The following is a 20,000-nucleotide window of genomic DNA, read 5'->3' as shown; positions in this document are numbered from 1 at the left end:
CAAAACACTCCCTGGCTGTGGCCCGTGCTCTCTACATGGTTTCCAAAGCGTTCTGATCTGATCTGAAATACACACGTCCTGTGTGTGAACAGCCGCTAACACAGAAGAAGTACTTGAAGGTCGCATAGCAGACCAGCACATAATGCAAAGGACGCAACACCATTATCAGCACAGACGACATGGTAACAGTTTGATGTGTTCTTTTGTCGTCGACGTAGGCATACTGCATTTATTTGATTCTGTGGAAAGTTCTGTTTTGCCAGACCGTTCCATAATTGCGTGGATTCGTCCTGAAAAACAGCACTGAATGGAGTGTGCAGATAAGAAGTTAATTTATTTGGAGAGCGCGCTGCCCTGCATATTTCAGCGCTGGCCTTTTCATTCAAGTGCCACTCGGAACGTCTGCTCGGTCGAAAAAAGGGACATGTGGCAAGAGAGGGGCCGGCTGATTGGCTGCGGAGAGATTAGCGGTTAATGTCTGCCTTGTCCATATCCATTACACTCGCTGACCGCCGTATCGCGCTTTTTGAAGGATAACAATCGCACGTAATCCCATCTCCTATGATGGACCCCTCCGGTTTCCCATTCACCAAATGGCCCTCCCTGTGGAAACATCCATTAGCTTGCCAGCCATGTACTCCACTGATTGTATTGCGGGTGATGGACAGTTCTCTCCGTGTCCCGGGCTATAGCGGCGATAAGTGAGTGATAACCTGCTAAGCCGCTAGCCGTCCCAAATGAATCTCATTCGCTCGATGTGTTTTTTCTCTCCCCCCCCCCCCCCCCCTTCTCTCCGCGTGTACCCATTCTGCATTAGCCTCATTGTAGGGGGAGTGACTGATGGTCAAAGCACGGGGATTGAACCCGCGCTCGTTCATCTTTGCTCCTTGGCGCGAGCTCCCGCCCACCGGGTGCCCGCTGCCACTCTCCCTCGCGGCTGGGCTGAACGTGGGAAATGGATGGCCGTATGTAATGTACGGGAGGGCAGCTAGCTGCTGCGTCAGCCCCGCCGCACGCCCTCCTCTCTTATATATTATTTATGCGCAACTATTTCGGCTTCCTCTTCTCCCTGTTTTTCATTTCCTGTAATCCGATCCCTCCCGCGCTCTTTTGGCGGAGGGAGAAAATGCATGACTTTTCTCTTTTTCCTTTTTTTTGCCACATTTTAATTGGTAGGATTTTGATGCCCTGATTAAAGATGAAAGATTGGCTCCAAGGAATGTATTTTGTGTCTTCAACTGCCTGGTTTTTGATCTCTTTTAGAAGAGTTATTGAGCTTCAATAATTACTCTGTAATACTAGTTTGAAGATACCAGTGCTGCTTTTAGTCGTGCAAATGTTTGAAGGTAGGCCTGGCGGAGCTGATATCCGGAGCTCGTTTTGTACCACAAAGACATCGGGCGGCGGTGCTCGACTTGACTAAAACACCTGCGCCGCATTTTCTTTTCTTTTTGGACACGTTTCAAACCGTCCTCTTGAGAATTTTAATGCGCTGTTCTGTCTGTAACCGTCTGCTCTGTCAAAGGCAGAGCAGCCACTGGGCCCAAGCCCCTTACTGTATATACAGTACCATACAATACCTGGCAGACAGTCAAAAATGAACGCCGCCCTGAGCGCGCCCTCTCTGAGATGGATTTGTTTGTTCAGAAAGCCCACTTCAAATTGACTCCATCATCTCCTCGCCGCCTCTCGTTCCTACTCCAGCGCACACGGAGCGAATTGGATTGACACGGGCGTCTCCGTGTTGTGACGCGCGCTCCTGTCTCCTCTGTCACTATGGTTTCCCTATGCTAATACAGATCACTGTCTCCTCTCACAGCTGACTGGGTGAGGAGAAACCAGCGACAAGGCAATATTAGAGCAGCTGGCTCAAAGCAGACAAGAGAGATTGCAGACTTAGGAGGACTTAGGAGTCAGGGAGGGGGGCGTCGTCTGGTTAGTGCAACGTTAGATTCCCTGCCTACCAATACGAGGGTCGCAGGTTCGAGCCCCCGTGTTTTGCCTCCGGCTTGGTCGGGCGTCCGTACAGGCGCAGTTGGCTGTGTCTGTGGGTGGGAAGCTAGATTAAGGGTATGTGTCTTGTGTCTCATTTCCACCACATATAACAGCACAGTACAGCTCTACTCGATCTGGTATTACTCGGCTCTACTTGATATAGACTCTGTTTCCATAGCAAGTTTACTTGCCTCCACCCACACCTGGTCGTCATAGCGACCGCATATCTGCCCTCCGCCCATAGCCGAAGTAGGCTATAAGTATAACGTTAAAATTAAATCCATACACGGAACTTTTAAACTGATTATGAAATACTGGTGCCTCTAAATTACCTACAGTGTACATGGGCAAATGTGACAATCGGCTAGGAGAATGGATATCACTTTGTTGTTACTCAAACTCACATGCATGCACTGCGCGGGGACGGGAGAGGCGCTACGGGGAGAACCCCAGCAGCAACTCAACAGGCAAGACCGCGGCTTCGCCTGCGGCCTAGCGGAGCCAACTACAAAGGGCTTCCCGAGGAGCGGACTTTTTTCTCTCAAAACAATTGAAAACCACCGCATGTTAAAGCTGAGCAAGGAAATCAATTTTATTTCACCAGAGCCGAAGGCAGCAACACAAAAGAAATAACTTCTGGAAATAACAGAAGAGAAGGTAAGCCCCACTAAACTGGTATCCAGCATTGACAGTAGATGCCTACAGTAAACACGATTCTGCCTGACCAATCAGTCGTCTGCAGTGTTTTCACGTCACCGTATGGTACCGGGTCCACAGCCCTAGAACCTCAACAGAGCAGGGACCAAAAGCAGCACGACTCAACCCGGGCTGTCCACGTTTTTGATCGGTGGAATGAGACAAAAAAGCGAGACGAGCTGTGCGGGGCCGCGTTGATACCAGCGGTGGAAATGGGCCATTGGTCGCTCCACTAGCGCCTCCTCTGGTCGGCCTGTTCGGGTGGGAGGGGAACTGGGGGCGAATAGCGTGATACTCCCACGCACTACGTCCTGCCGGTGAAACTCCTCGCTGTCAGGTGAAAAGAAGCGGCCGGTGATGACTGCACAGGTATCGGAGGAAGCATGCGCTAGTCTACAACTATCCCCAGAGGGGGTGGAGCAACGCCCGGAACAGCAGGGGGCCAAGAACAATTAGTGAATATCACGTCTTTTTGTTTATCACAGACTCGTGACGGTGTTCACGAGCACACCGACTAGGGCAGCAAATCATTATTTTCATTGTCGATTAATCTGTCGATCATTTTCTTAATTAATCGATTATTAGTTGTTTGGACTATGAAATGTCACAAAATGGTGAGAAATGGCGATCAGTGTTTCCCAAAGCCCAACATGAGTTTTTCTACAGTACTCAAACCCATTATCAATTAATTGAACAATTCTGACTACTAATCGATTCATTGTTGCAGCTGTAGCACAGTCAGACACACAGTGGGAATAATATAGCCCCATGTAGCAGTCAGCCTACATTGAATGGTTTACACCCCCCCCTTTCCCTCCCCACACACACACACACACACACACACTTTGGGGACAATGACTGCCTGACAGGTTGTCCAATTTCCATGGAAACTCAGGACTCTTACTGTTTGCTTGTCAGCGAGCCTTTGTTATGTCAATCATCCCTTCATAATTATAATGGCAATTTCTGCAGTTACATTTTCACTCTCATTTTAATAAGTTTCACTTTTCACTTTCAATGTGAAAACAAATAAAAGGCGTAACGGGAAAAACTTCTGACACTTAGCAGCGAGCCCAGCAGCAAGTATAAAACTGCACTAATTAAAGCAGGCATATCTTTTGACTTTATTAATTTATTTAACAGCAGACTACACAGACATTGAGAAGTGAGAACCATGTCTATAGAAAGAAAGCAAAGATTGAGCAGCCCTTAATTCAAAATATCACAATTACTTTTATGTTAGTATTTTTAGCCTTGTATCTGCTAAGATATGCAAAACCCCATGTTAAAGAATGGAAATGATGTTCTTTGCATTGAACTACATGATAATATTTAAAGTATAATAAAATATCGAATGGTCAAATCTCTTATTTTGTGAGATTTGATTTAGGATTTCGTTTTTAATCATTATTTTTAGACAACTGATGTTGGGTATCATGATGACTGGTATCATTGATTGATCCCAATATCGATCTACTGAAAGGCGCTAATCAATAGTATTGAATTATTGCCCCGCCCTATTCCCATGTTGTGATATTATACTGTATAATGAGTCATCAATAATATTTAATGCATATTCAGTGCTTTTTATGGATCTGGTAAAAGCTCAAAGCGTTTGGTGATTGATGTCTTGTGATCTTGCAGTCCCCCTATAGGACACTTTAATATCCCGCCATCAGCCCATATTATTGCATTGATTGATGTGCCTCCGCTCCAGATGTGACGCTGCTACCTGGACATATGAGGGCCGCTCCCGCTCTCAGTCAGCAGCAGCGTTGACGACGACGACGCCTTTATCTTTAGCTCTGGGGGTGATGAGGAGCCCCTGTAGCCCTGCCTGTCTTTCAGGATTATTTCAGTATGAGGCAGACCTGCTGGCCCCCGCAGACAGACAGGAAGAGAGACATGCAGACAGACAGGAGGGACATCATACAGCCAGGAAGAGAGACATGCAGACAGACAGGAGGGACATCATACAGCCAGGAAGAGAGACATGCAGACAGACAGGAGGGACATCATACAGACAGGAAGAGAGACATGCAGACAGACAGGAGGGACATCATACAGACAGGAAGAGAGACATGCAGACAGACAGGAGGGACATCATACAGACAGGAAGAGAGACATGCAGACAGACAGGAAGAGAGACATGCAGACAGACAGGAGGGACATCATACAGACAGGAAGAGAGACATGCAGACAGACAGGAAGAGAGACATGCAGACAGACAGGAGGGACATCATACAGACAGGAAGAGAGACATGCAGACAGACAGGAAGAGAGACATGCAGACAGACAGGAAGAGAGACATGAAGAGAGACATGCAGACAGACAGGAAGAGACATGCAGACAGAGAGGAGAGGGACAGCAGACAGACAGGAAGAGAGACATGCAGACAGACAGGAGGGACATCATACAGCCAGGAAGAGAGACATGCAGACAGACAGGAGGGACATCATACAGCCAGGAAGAGAGACATGCAGACAGGAGAGGGACAGCAGACACGGGAAGAGGGACATGCAGACAGACAGGAAGAGAGAGGAGTCCTTCCTTGTAGCCCTGCCAGTCTTTCATTATTATTTCAGTATGAGGCAGACGGGAAGAGAGACATTGGAAATCAAATGGCAGGAGCTGCTGCTGTCAGAGGAGGGTGAGGGGGGAGTCACCGGCCCCCCATCTCCACATCTCTCATCTTCCAAACACACAGGCAGTGTTTCTGTCATCACCCCACACACACACACACACACACACACACACACACACACACTTTCTGCTACTCAGCGATGTAGACATAGATGCTGAATGCCGGACTCCCTTTGGCAAAAGGTCTTTTATTGAGTGGAATGACTTATTTTTCTCCACAATGTGCAAAAAGAGAAGCAACACAAATGAGCTCAACAACATAGTGTGACCCTGTACTACAGGCTTCACTTAGGCAGGAACCTCCAACGTGACGGGGTCTGCTGAACATAGTGTGACCCTGTACAGGCTTCACTTAAACAGGGACCTCCAACGTGACGGGGTCTGCTGAAAGGAGTAACAGGCAACCGTGAAGTCACACAAATCGAGATCAAATGTTTTCAGTTTTTTTTTTCCCTGTCCCATGCCGTAAGTTTAGAGGTTGTAGTTTTACCATCACTAAATACTAATCATTTGTTAACAAACAAACTTGTTCACGGCAGACCAAGCTTGTTCACCAACTTTCAGGGCGGTTTTCTCTGAATGTTGCTTGTAGGAGTACGAATATTCAAACGAGCACAACCTTCTTCAACTATTTTCGGATTTGAACTGAAAAATGACCGTGGCCCACTTGTTAGCCAAAACACCAGTCCCCGTCACAAAGGCTCAAGTGTTCACACTCCTCCTCCACGTGACCACGGTGTCCACAGCTGTGGGTGATGGACGAGCGCGGGCCAGGGGGGAACGTGGGTTCCCTTTGTGGAGCACCTATGTCTCTGACCCGGAGCATCTGGCCTCTCGTTATTCACATTACAGAGACCAAGGTGAAATCAATAGGGACTCCGCTCCCAGGATGTGTCATTAAGATAACGGCGCGTCTCGTCCCCTCTCTCCTGACTGACACCCGATTCTTATTCGCTGAGACGGAGAGAGGGGAGGGAAGAAGGTCTCGGAGAAAGAGAGAAGGGGGAGGAGAGTAGGGGTGGGACAATATAAGATATTATCGACTGTAGCATGAATAGCCACGCAAGATAGATTGCCATTATTCGTGAATATCGTCACATGAGAATGAATATCGTCCCCGAGTCCCGAGTGACTTGAAAAGGCTAATTTAGCTCACTAGCTCACTGTCCTATTGATTCCTTGTTTTATTTTTGAATTGCCATTTGCCACAAGGTGCGTCTTTCCAGTCAATCATCGTCAACATGGCTGGAGCCGGTGTCGGTGCGATTTCGGCTCGGCTACAAGATCGGCTCGGGCACGCATTGTGATTGGCTGTACGTCGGGCACGTGGTGGGATTAACGTGGGCAAAATGGCCGACAGCTTTAGATTAGCTAACAAGCTAACGCTACGCTACTGATGTTATAAAACATGACACGACATTAAAAATATAAATCAGGGTTAGGGTTAGACCCCGTTGTGGACCCCGAGCCGAGCACTTCCGGCTATATCCTCCAGCTAATCAGATGTGTGGAAATATTCTGCGTTCAAAAATAAGGAACGACAGAAAGACGAGATTCTCACCTGCAGAACCTGCAGGAAGGTATCTATATTCATTTCCTAACAAAACGTAAGATGAAGTGATTCCCATATGTTTTTGTGTCATATTAAGAGTTTTAAGCATATTTTGACGATTATCGCTATTATATCATTGATCACGATTATTTTGGAGGATAATCATGATGTGAAATTTTCATATCGTCCCACCCCTAGCAGGAGAGCCTACATGAAACTTATCAAATGACTTAGAGAACCAGAGAGGGGAGGGGAGAGTGCACAGATCACATTAATCTTAGGGTGGGGTGGGGGGGGACAGTATTCTTCCAAATGGTGGCATTCTCCTGCGAGGCATTCAGGATCACGGACGCGGCGACAGATGAATGTAGCAGGATGGATGGCGGTGGCGCGTCCCCGCTCTCGATCTTAATCTCCCGCTTGTCTTGTGTGACGTGGCTATGCATTTACACATGGCTGTCCCGCACGGAGCTGGATAAATCGGCCTATTAACGGGCCGACAGGCCGCCTGGTGACACGGCCTGATGATACAGAGGAGTGTGCCACGCGGTGCAGACGAAGCAACGTTCAGCCAGGAGGGGGCGGTGCAACGTTTGACTCGCGTGGGACCCTCGTGTGAGTTTAGCTTTATATCTATGAAGGTCGGAGAAATGAAGCTCGTCCCATTTGACCTCCCCAATCCTTGAAACCCACAAACCAATGTGGGGACAAATCATACATTCTCAAATAGATGGAGTGAAACAACACCACGTGTGATTCAAATTGCAGTATCAGTGTTCAGGATGTACTGCAACAAATTACAGTATATCTCCATTGTCAGATGAGGGGCGTCCTAGTGGTCATTTTTAAGCGGTGCAGCCGCTTCTACACGTCACGTACAGTGACGTGACGTGACGTGTGTCCGGTTGTTTGCACTGTAGCGTGAGATTAGGGCCATAGGGGATAGGAAGGTTGTAGAGTCGGGAGAACCAGCAGCAGTGAGTCCTTCATAGTCAAACAGCGGCTTTGTGTTTGTACACTCTGAGATCCCGCTGGAAAACACACATGGACACACACACACACACACGCATGCGCACACAAAAACAAGAAGATCCACAGTAAAATATTGCATGCATGGACAGTGGAGTGTGTGAAGGTGTTGTCTCCTAGTCTAACCTCACATTAACAAGCTTTCCAAGCCGGATGGAGTACAGATGGAGGCAGGAACTCTTGAGTTGGCGAAAGGTTCATAGCAACGTCCAGCGGGAACACCATCTCTGTCCACCTGTGTCCACTATGTTTCTTATATACTTCATATGTCTCCATATCCCATATCTGCCGGAAGTCCGCTAACCAGGCGGTCCTTCCATATCCAATCCTCAGTCCCTTTGAGAAAAATGAGTCCCCACTTTCCACAACAGTCACGTCTTCTGGGGCACCAGAGGCGCCGCGGAGGTCGCCGCAGCCTCCAGCGTGCGGTTGTCCGGGAGGGGCGGGGGGCTCCAGTCGGGCTGGTAGAAGTGGATGTCGAACGTCCGTGCCCAGTCGGCGAAGACGCGCTTCTCGGTGATGAAGCGGTGATGGCTGCCGCGCCGGCCGCGCTCGTGGGAGATGTACATGGCGCACTCGTCTGGCCCGTGAGGCTCGTAGTAGTGGTACGGAACCGAGTGGTGCTGGGGCTCCCTGGAGGGGGAGGGGGAGGGGGAGGGAGACGAGAGAGACATTTTGACATCTTTAAAACATGAAAGAGTATAACTAAACCCCCATTCTCATCTGTGTAAAGCCTGACATGTAAGGGTAAAAAGCATGGTACTAGGGCGTCTGGGTAGTGCAGCGGTAGATCCCCTGCCTAGCCACCACGAGGGTCGCAGGTTCGAGCCCCCGTGTTACCTCCGGCTTAGTCTCGCAGTAGCCAGTCCGTAGATACGATACAGCTGCGTCTGGAACACAACTCTTGAAAAGTGGTTACCACGGACGGCATGCGGGACTTCCGTAACAGCCCAGCGAGTCAGATTCCGCCATATGATTCCTGTCAGCCCTCCATCGCTGGAAGCGTAAAACGTTGGGTTTGATCACGTGAGACTACCTCCAGCTTGGTCGGGCGTGCATACAGGCACAATTGGCCGTGTCTGTGGGTGGGAAGCCGGATTGAGGGTATGTGCCCTGGGCACTCGCTGCACTAGCGCCTCGTCTGGTCGGTCGGGAGGGAGGGGAACTGGGGACAATAGCGTGATCCTCCCACACGCTACGTCCTGCCGGTAAAACTCCTTGCTGTCATGTGAAAAGAAGCGGCTGGCAACTGCACATGTATCAGAGGAAGCATGTGCTAGCATAATAAAACAAAAACATGCCCCTGGAATGGCCATCTGCTATTGGCTGATCTTTTGTACCAGGTGATGTCACCTTCTATCCACCTTATGTAGAAGAGACAGTCTTGCTTGAGAGACTTAACAGGAAGTGTAAAACACAATCGGAAGTTCTGATTGTGTTTACACTTCCTGTGACTCATAAACCTAGTCTGACTCATATGTGAGTCAAACTAGGTTTGACCAGGTGAGTCAGACTAGTTTGAGCAGGTAAAAAAGCTGGCGTTTTGAACAGGAAGACGTGGCACAATGGGTCGAGTGGGCGGGGCTACATAAGGTGAATAGAGTACAACAGTTCTGACATCACCTGGCACCTAAGATCAGCCAATAGCAGATGGCCATTTCAGTTGCATGCTTCTTTCATGCTGGTTTCCATTCGTTTGTTTGTTCCATGACATCTACAGGTCTCAGAAAGCCAAATGTAATGAATGATTTAACCAAAATAAAGAAAAACAGTTGGAAAACAGCCTATTTCTACTTGAACACAGCTCATGAAATTGCCAATAGCCTATATACATGCAGAATAAGAAAAAGCCAGGAAAGTAATTGTTAAAGCCATTTTACATCACTGGAGATTGTTTTCCAGTGATCACATTATGTGAAATTAGCAATTTTCTCCTCATTTTCCCCCTTACAGTAGCTTAAGTCAATATTTTTAAATGAACCCTGTCTAAATATTACAAGGTAGCCTACTCCCTGTTTATTAAAAAAAAAATCGATATCACGTACATCATACAGATTGGATTTTCATTATTTTCTTGTGGGAACAATGCAGCTCAACAATAATTACTATTATATTATTGCTATATTAATCTATATATAGCGCTTTTTCAAGGCACCCAAAATGCTTCACATATCGGGGGGCGGGGGGGGGGGGGGGGACTCAACTCATCAAGAATGCCAGAAGGCTCAACACGCATCATCAGCTATCATGTTGGAGAGCTGAGCATTTGAAAATACCAATTAGACAGCGAGGGAACCTGGGCACATACTGTAGTATGCCGGCCGTCGGAGTGAATATCGATACTCACATTGGATTGAAAATAGGAAGGTTTCTTCTTTCTCTTAACATTTTCACATCACGGCCTCAGCTCGGCCGGCAACTGCTTCTACTACTTCTCGTAAGGTGCGCTTGTTTAACACCACCCGCTCGTCCCCCGTATCAGGAGTGATGATTGGTTAGGATTAGGGTAAGGCTATCAGGCGCTAAGACAATTAGAGGCAGCATGGGGCAGGTATGGCTACGCCATAATAGTAGGCGCTGCCCTGGGCTGGGTGTATCCTCTGCAGAGTCATGTCATTGTGACTTTATGACATTTGTCATGACATTTCAGCGGGTCCAGAAGTGGACTACATCCTTCAAGGGGAACAACAAATACACAACTCCAAACTCTTCTTGATGCTATCCGGGTGCAGCCCTCTGCATACTGGTTCAAACAAAATAAGACAACAAAAGCCATGTCTACACTTCCGAATAAATGACCAAGAAATGAACACATTTTATGCATTAAAATAAACATTTGTAATTGATTTGGTAGAGCAGAATTGGCTTTGTTTGAACTAGATGTTAGGCCTTGTTCTTAAAGAGAAAGGGGGTGAAGTTGCAACAACAGGGAAGCTAATGTTACATATATAGCCTATGTATTATTATGAGCGGGAGAGGTTAACCTCTCAGTCATATCATGTCCAATAATATCTGCAAACTTGGCTCGTTAGGAGAAATAAGGATTGCTAAGTAACACCTTAAGCAAATGATTGCTCCGAGAAATGAACTGAGATTAGCTCTTTATTATCACCGCGATGGAATTTGTGCCAAAACCATAAATAAAAAAAAATATCTCTTATCAATTAGAGCCAGGGATATAAAGATATAATGAACAGTTTTTCAGTTTGTTCACTTTATGGAGAAATCTAAGAAGATTTGTGCTTCATCCAATAAAATTACCCAATTAAAATGTTGGCTGAGATGGATGAGACGTGCGCTGTAATTCAAACGGTAAAACTCTGTTAATGAGGCTGAACTGAGATAGACGCCAGAAGCCAAAACTGAGGAGGAGTCAGAACTGTCTTGGTACAGTATCTCTCAGCATTCCTGCAGAAAGGTGGTGGGGGAGGCGAGGCGGACTCTGAGCGGGTACCTGCTTTGTCTGCCATATTCAGTGCCTTTCTAATTAGAACAGGCTGCATTTTATCACTGCCAAGGGGACTGCAGGATGGGCGTGGCTAAGTGGTGACTTCAGAGCTAGGGGAGGGGAACGAGATCTACGGACGCTGGTGAGCGTCGAATAGACCTCAGTCCCTTTTCTTTGTGAGATCAATTCTTTGTCACCAACAGCGGCCTGTCCTCTGTTTTCACTCTGGTGACCCAACGGCAAAGTCTCTCACTAATAACAACAACAACAGATGCTATGATTATGGCTGCATTTTTTAGCGTAATAAAATATCATCAGCCTCCAACCAATTCCCTGCCTACAAACACAAGGGTCACAGGTTCGATCCCCCGTGTTACCTCCGGCTCGGTCGGGCATCCAGACGGGCACACTTGGTCGCGCCTGTGGGTGGGAAGCCAGGTTAAGGCCTTGGCCACGCTGATCCGTGGTGTCTGTCCGTGTGCGTTCATTTCTCTGTTCACTTCCATTCATTTTCAATGACAGCTGTCCGACTGTCCGTGGAGCACTCAGAAGCGTACGTATCCAGAAAATTTGCATACGTTTTGATGGACAGAAAGTTGAAGAGGGATGAACTTTTTCTGGATGGACGTATCGGATGGTCGGATGGTCACTGTCCGTTTAGCCAATCAGAGTCGAGGTCTCGAGAGGAGGCGTTCCGAGATTTGTTTCAACTTTTCAAAGAAGATGGCGGCCGAGGCGGTGAAGGAGGCTATAATTAATGCTGTGTACACCATCCCGCTGTTGTACAACGTGATAGTCAGTGTCACCGTCTGATTTCACCATCTAATCTGGTCATTCAGTGGCATTTTATTGCCACATAAGTAACGTAGCGCACAGAGCTAACAGCTAGCTGACGCCAGCTTTCTTCTTCTCTCGGTTTATAGGCGGGTCGCTGACACCTTCAAGGTGCTTACCGCCACCTGCTGTACAAGTAGGTTACTTGTACATGCAACGGACATAAATCTATCCATCTATCCGTTCTGTCCATTTTCTGACGGATCAGTGTGGCCAAGGCCTAAGGGTATGTATCCTGCGCTACGTCCTCATTGTGTAGGGTGTCCGGGTAGTGTGGCGGTACCAACACGAGCGTCGCAGGTTCGCGCCCCCGTGTTACCTCCGGCTTGGTCGGGCGTCCATACATGTACAGGCATGATTGGCTGTGTCTGCGGGTGGGAAGCCCGAGTGATGGTATTTGTCCTGGTCGCTGCACTAGCACCTCCTCTGGTCGGGTCGGTTCGGGGCGGAAGGGAACTGGGGGGAATAGCGTGATCCTCCCACGTGCTACGTCCTGCCGGGGAAGCTACCCACTGTCAGGTGAAAAGAAGTGGCTGGCAACTGCACATGTATCGGAGGAAGCATGTGTGTGTCTACGGCTCTCCCAGGATCGGCAGAGGGGGTGGGGCAGCAGGGTGAATTGGCCAAGTACAATTGGGGGAGAAAATGGGGTGGAGATTCAGAAAAAATAAATCCTCATTGTGGTATCGTCAATGTCTGGGCTAGGGTTCATCTTCAAATTGGGGTTAATGTTCGAAATAGGGTTAGGGTTACATAAACTGTGTCTCAATCCAGGTGCTGCAGTCGATGAAGGACCCGGTCCACAAAGGCTTGTCCCTGGGGACAAGGCTTTAGATTTCATCTGTGAAAACAGAGACATTAGCTAATCGCCACAGAACTGCCCAAATCAATTAATTTGGTCGTTTTCTCCCCGATATGACAACGTCACGTTCCCCAGCCGGCGTGCTGCTCAGAGCCCGGCTTCTGTCAGCTGAGGTGACTGAGGGGTCCTGGTTCTTCAGATCTCTGAAAACGAAAATCTGATTTCTAAATTGACTAAATAGCCATTATTTTTGATTAACTGAGCACACAAGGGTAATCTAACTTTGACTATCTCAAAATGTATCTAAACTTATATTAACTCTCAACGGCCATACAGCCAAAATTAAAACAGCTCCACTGTAACATCCTCTATCACTACTGGCTGGTGCATTCTGGGATACGTGGGCCGGTGAAAGAACAACAGTATTTGCTGCATCTCCACAGCTATAGTCTGTGGAGATGCAGCAAATACTGTTGTTCTTTCACCTCCTGATAGATGAATATCATCAGAGTATTCAAATCAAGTGTTATCCCCCACCAGGACAAGGTGCCGGGACAAAGACCCATATGATGAGTCTGTTGCGGAAAGATGGGACTTGGGCCTTCACCCGCATTCACCGCCATGTGAGTAATCACTCAATGGTAAAAAAAATCTGGACATCTAAAGTGGGCATTTATCCTCCGATTTGCACTCTCCTCAATTTTGTGTCCCGTAGAAACAGCACAAACATAGTCGTTACCATAGCGACTGACCTAGGGTACAGACGTGAGACAGTTGTTTTTCTCCTAAAACGTAATATCACAGAAATGTAGATTTCTGTTCTGGATGTTAGCAATACATTTTGTAATGTGCTCAAAATAAACCTTATGTTCCAACTAGGGATGTCACAATATATCGTCCCACAATATATCGCGATATCAAAACGTGACAATATGTATCGTTGAGATGAAATCTCATATCGCGAGAAAAAGAAGCGGAACATGGTGGCACTGATCTGCATCTGATTGCATGCTCGCTCTCCTTTTCATTGCTTTGTTTGAACAGACGAGGGACGTTACAGACACGGAGGATGAAAATGGTGAAATTACTCAAATTAGCGTGGAGGATGCCCCCTCCACTTACAAATCGATCGCAAAAAAATATTGTTAAAATATCGTATCGTATCGTTATCGTGAACCCAATATCGTGTATCGTATCGTATCGTGAACTGAGTGTATCGTGACACCCCTAGTTCCAACAGATGATACAATATCGCACACGTTTTACATTCATGCCAATTGGGAACAGAGGTCTGTTGCAGCTTGCGATGATGTTTGTGGTACCTGGAAATAGAGACAGAGTGAGAGCTCTCTACCTTTTCCTCCTCTCATCCCTGATACACAAAAACAATCAGTGTGAAATCTCAACATCTGGAAAGTCAGTGTGTTCCTTCACTGACACACACTCTTAACATTTTCACTAATATTCAGACAATTTCTTTTTTTATCAAGTTTTTTCTGATTCTCCGCTTGTTTTCTCACCAATTGTACTTGGCCAATTCCCCCTGCTGCCCCGGTCGTTGCTCCGCCCCCTCTGCCGATCTGCGGAGAGTTGTAGACTAGCCCTATAGACTAGCACATGCTTCCTCCAATACATGTGCAGTCGCCAGCCGCTTCTTTTCACCTAACAGCGAGGGGTTTCACCGACAGGACGTAGCGCGTGGGAGGATCACGTCGTTTCCCCCAGTTCCCCTCCCCCCCGAACAGGCGCCCCGACCGACCAGAGGAGGCGCTAGTCCAGCGACCAGGACGCATACCCTTAATCCGACTTCCCATCCGCAGACATGGCCTTAATGCGCATGTATGTAGTGGACGCCCGACCAAGCCGGAGGTAACACGGGTGCTCGAACCTGCGACCCTCGTGTTGGTAGGCAGGGAATATACAGCTACTACTCTCTCATATCAGATAATTGTGCTGCTCCTATAAATGTGTATTCGAACCCATTGGAAGCCACCTATGGAAGGCTCCTCTCCTTGGTACCTCCTTGTGATAGTGAGGAGATGATGACGGGCGTTTTATATTCAGGTCCAGGTGTCTCACCTGCAGAAGTCAGGGGCAACCATGCCATAGACATTGATCCTATCACACAGCTCCAGGGCAATGGTCATGGTAAACCAGCCGGTACTCAACCACGAGTTGGAAATCCTTCTGCAGAGGAGAGAGAGGGAGAGAGAGAGAGAGAGAGAGAGAGAGGGAAACACACTTAGAGGGAAGGATTTCATGCGTGGGAGGAGAAAACTGAGCCGTATTAGACTTTTTGAATGTGATTAACTGGGATAGATAATCAGAAAATCCCACGTCAGTGTAATATGGCAGAATAACGATTTTATTTAAATCCAGAGGTCGATTTTTCTGACTGCAAGATCATTCAAGTTCCCTCGCAGCTTCATTAAAATACAGATCCATCCTACATATTGACGGATACAAGTGAACCCTGTCAAATAATCAAACGCTTCATCAGGAGCTAGCCTGTAGTGCAGAGAGTTGGGAATGACTTTAGAGGGAGAGCGAGCTCTCCGCTTTTAAGACATGCCCGCAAAGAAATGTCTGAAATATGCAGAAATGAAAGAAAAATAAGAAATTATATTTACACTGCATAAGAAAATCTCCCTAATTCTAAATGACCGGCAGAATGGGCTCTTTCACAGGCTGCTGCTGTCAGATGAAAACTTACCACGCATATTTTAAAATTGCTTTTGAAAAGGTTTCCAAAGGCCCTAGAGTCATGGAATTTGCACTGCTTCTAAATGAACCATGAAAACCTTCAGTTCAAGTAGGAATATATTCACCAAAACCAAAACTCGTGTCCTAAGGTTTTTGCCAGCAAAATGAACACAAATGGAAGTTAATATGCAGTGGTGAAAAAATTGTGAAATGTTGTTTCACACGTCTACTGTATATGGCATTGAGAATGGCCTCTTTCATAAGAGCTGCCGTCAGATGAAAATGTATCTTCAAAAGTCTACTCGAGGAATTAAGTCCTATTTTTCCATTAACAACCATGCATTTCTGACATTTTGTTGTGTTCTTCTGAGTGGGTTTTATACATCAGCCACACGATTAAACTTATGACCGACATGTTAACGTTCTGTTTCAGAAAAGATGTAAAAATCATCAAAAGGTTTTTTCCACAACAGCAGAGACCTTCACAACGCTGATCTCCAGCTCGCTGGACTGTAGCCATGTCTGTTTCCCTGCCAGACACTCCTGCAGTAGATTTAGCTGTTGGGGTCCAAAGTAGATTTGCATCTCTGGAGCCAATCAATATGCATTTAATCCATTTATAAATGAGTTTCAGAGTAAATGTACGATCGCAAGCTAGCCGTCCTCTGGTTTAGCCCACAAACAAAGTGGGAAAACCTCAAGCATAAAACACAGTAGAGGGAACAACTGAATCCTACAGCTGAAACAGCCACAGCTCTGTATCGTTATCACAGCTCCCTGCTGCCAGTGGGCGAGCTCCAAGCTCCATTTGTGAAGCCAAGGCGGAAGTAACTTAAACCTGGCTGCAAAAATAAGTCCGGTTACATGGAAGTGAATGGGATCACACTTGATTTATGGCCACAGTAAACACTTTCCTAATGAGTTTATGGCCTCAATCGCTATAGTTTCAAGTCTTCTTCAATACAGCATGGTGTTCATTTTGCAAATTATAACCAACCCCCCCCTTCCCCACACACACACACACACACACACCCCGGCGTGATTGACAGGTCGCCTGTCCAGTGAAAGCGCAGCTCGCCAATCATGGACCAATAGCAGGCGGCCCTGTGGCTCTTCTCGTCAAAATTTACGTAAATTCTGTCTCCAAATAACCAAGATGGCGATGGTGAAAATGCCAACCTGGAGGCTTCGAAACGCGAGTCCAAAACCAATCACGGCAGCTACGTCCATTTACACGGTCTATGCCTGCAGCACAGCTGAACCTCATTTTGATTTGGGATTGTGACTGTGGAGGTAATCGTACATCAGTTATCAGGTGCACTTTGATGGACTGTTCAGAAATAACTCAATGGGCTGGTGAGGCTATACTGGAACAATAGGAGCAAGCCCAGTGACCTTCAATATAATCAGTTCAACAGAGGACTCTTCTCGGTGTGACTGTGAAGTTGCAGTTTAAACAGCAAGTTTCTGACAACATGGAAAGACAAGAAAGCGAAGGGACTAAAATAAGACCAGTTCTGATCAATGCATTTAACACAATTTGATAAAGAAAAGCCTTACTTATTTATGGGATATTGTAGTGGACTACTACTATTATGGGACATACATCACAATTGCAGGTTGCAGTATTTTTTTTTTTTTTTTTTTATACTTTATTGCAAGATTTCAGTTTGTTTTTTACATAGATCTACATTAACTGTTTATACTTCTACGTAACATACTTACAATATTTTATATATTTTTTATACGAGAAAAGAAAAAGGACAATAATATACAACAGCCATGGTAATTGTATTGAAAAAAACAAACAAAACAGCAACAAATACTTTAAATAAAAAAGAAAAAAAAGAAGAGAGAAAAAAAAGAAAAACTTGCATGCCTACTCATATACACACAGTCATACACACACATGCTTCCACACACAAAGAAAAGAGAGAGAAAACAAAAACAAAAAAACAAAAAACAAAAAAACAAAACAAAAAAAAAAAAAAAAAAAACAGACATAGACACAACACACACACACACACACACACACACACACACACACACTCACACACACACACGCCCCTTAACTCTTCAGTGACTCCTCGGCACAGAAAAACTTCATTTTCAGGTGTGTTCTGTATAGTTAATCCATTTATTCCATCGTTTCAAATACTCTACCTCTAAGTTTTGGATTCTGTAAGTTATTTTTTCCATTTCTAGAATGTTGTTTATATTTGACTTCCATTTATTAAAGACGGGTGGAGTAGGTTTTAACCAATTCCTTGTTATCTGCTTCATGGCTACGATTCTAAGTATTCTATAAAGATATCTATCTATTTCTAATGTGAGTTCAGGTGGTGGTATTCCTAAAATGATATGTTTTGGTTCAAATGCCTTTTTAGTTTGGAAGATGTTTGTAAGACAGGTTATAATTAATTGCCAGAAAGTTTTCAGTGATGGACAAAAAAAGAAAACATGTGAATGGTTTGCACTCTTTTCACCACAATTTCTCCAGCAATCTGGTTTAATAGATGCTGTAAAAAGGTTGCAGTATTGAGCCACATACACGCGGCCCCTTTGAGGCCGAGGGGGAACATGGTGGTATACAGACAGGGTTCCTGCTTAAGCAATCACTCTTCTCTCCCACTTGGCGTAACGCTACGCAGCGGTGCATGCTGGTTAGCTAGCTCATGTCACGTTTGTGTGTGTGTGTGTGTGTGTGTGTGTGTGTGTGTGGATGAAATAGTAATACAGACAAAACAACAACACTGAAAAATGCTGTCACTGTTTTTAAGCGGTGCTGCCGCTTTTGTGACATGAGATGTCTGTCTGTTCGTGGCCTAAGCCTCTGCTGCCCCCCATCTCCACGAGCGACAGAGAGAGAGAGCGTGGTTCGGTGGTCGAGCGATGTCAAGAGCGAATGGAGAGCGAGAGCGGCGACCTAGTCTCGCAGTCGCCAGCCGTATACGATACAGTAGCCTACATCTACATCTGGAAGACATCTGGATCTACATCCGCCCCCCCAACCCCCCCAACCCCCCACCCCACCCCCCCACCCACCCACCCAAGACAAAAAAAGAGGCGTGACACACAAATGAATTGACCAACCTCGGACGGCATGCCGGACTTCTGTCAGCCAATCAGATTTCGCCGCACGATTCCTCTCGGCAGGACCCGGAAATTTGACTTGTGATTCAGACCCTCCGTCGCTGGAAACGTGCTGACGTAAGATGTTGAGTCTGACCACGTGAGACTAGTGGCGACCTAAAGCTTCCGCAACGTCATCGTCAACGCGACACACGCAAATTAGCCGATTAGCTTGCTAAACTCGCCAACCTGTTCAAACACATCTACCTGCTACCTCTCCGACTGAGGAACGGATGTCAACAAGGTGGTTGATGTCAACCATTAGAATCAGCGTGACTTGTACTTGCTAACGAAGCGTGACTTGTACTTGCTAACGAAGCTCAATGCAGCATTGAGGCTTGTAGTTGCTTAGGTACGCATCCTTGTACTAAACCTGCACCGCTTACCTCAGCCCCTGGGTGTGATGTTTTTTTAAATTGTGGATTAGGGATGTCAACGGTTAACCGTTAATCGATTAACCGTCGCTAACGTCGTTGTTCGGTTATTGCTGTCGGTCTATCAGTTAATATTATTATTATTATTATTATTTTTTTTTTTTTTTTTTTTTTTTTTTTTTTTGTCTATTTACTCAATGAACTCATGCCCAAACAAGGCGTGTCTATTTAGATGCTGAAATGTTAATGCTTTTTGTGTTACAAATTCTAACACAAAAAGAATTTGTGTTGAAATGTTGATGCTTTTTGTTAATGCTTGTTAATGCTTTTTGTGTTAGAAATTCTAACACAAAAAGCATTAACATTTCAGCATCTAAATAGACACGCCTTGTTTGGGCATGAGTTCATTGAGTAAATAGACAAAAAAAAAAAAAAAAAAAAAAAAAAAAAATTATATTAAAAAATTATGAATTAACCGATAGGTTAATCGATTATTAGCGTCGGTTAATCGAAAGTGAAATTAACCGAAAATTGACATCCCTATTGTGGATGCACTTCTCCAGAGTGCAGCGTGAGCAGGCGGGGGGTTCAACAACATTTTTGAACAGGATGCAGCTCTAATCACTCGACCGCCCCTGTCGCCCCGCTAACTGCTCCAGCATTCCCACACAGCTTCTAATAAGAGCCACAGCAGTTCCCTTTCCCTCGGCAAAACACAAATGTGCAAAAAAGCACAAGAGCGAGACAAGAGCACCCAGGCACTTTGACGCCCAAGCAACCTGATGAGGATGA

General features: G+C 46.1%; 1 protein-coding gene across 1 annotated transcript in view; it reads right to left on the bottom strand.

The window, feature by feature from the left end:
• Positions 1 to 8,286: 8,286 nt before the first annotated feature.
• The window catches only part of st6galnac5a (ST6 (alpha-N-acetyl-neuraminyl-2,3-beta-galactosyl-1,3)-N-acetylgalactosaminide alpha-2,6-sialyltransferase 5a), a gene marked incomplete at its 3' end in the record, with an annotated part of 101,009 nt that continues 89,295 nt past the window's right edge, over positions 8,287 to 20,000 (bottom strand). Inside the window, exons 4-5 of the mRNA XM_083654100.1 lie at positions 15,079 to 15,186; positions 8,287 to 8,548 (exon numbers count right to left, since the gene is read on the bottom strand). Of these exons, the coding sequence (XP_083510226.1) occupies positions 8,287 to 8,548; positions 15,079 to 15,186 (370 nt within the window). The remainder of the gene's footprint in view (positions 8,549 to 15,078; positions 15,187 to 20,000) is intronic.

Source organism: Poromitra crassiceps, assembly GCF_964638095.1.
Source record: "Poromitra crassiceps genome assembly, chromosome: 17".
In the NCBI taxonomy this organism is placed as follows: Eukaryota; Metazoa; Chordata; class Actinopteri; order Beryciformes; family Melamphaidae; genus Poromitra; species Poromitra crassiceps.
The sequence above is the reverse complement of the archived record's forward strand: the minus strand, read 5'-3'. Positions and strand labels throughout refer to the sequence as shown.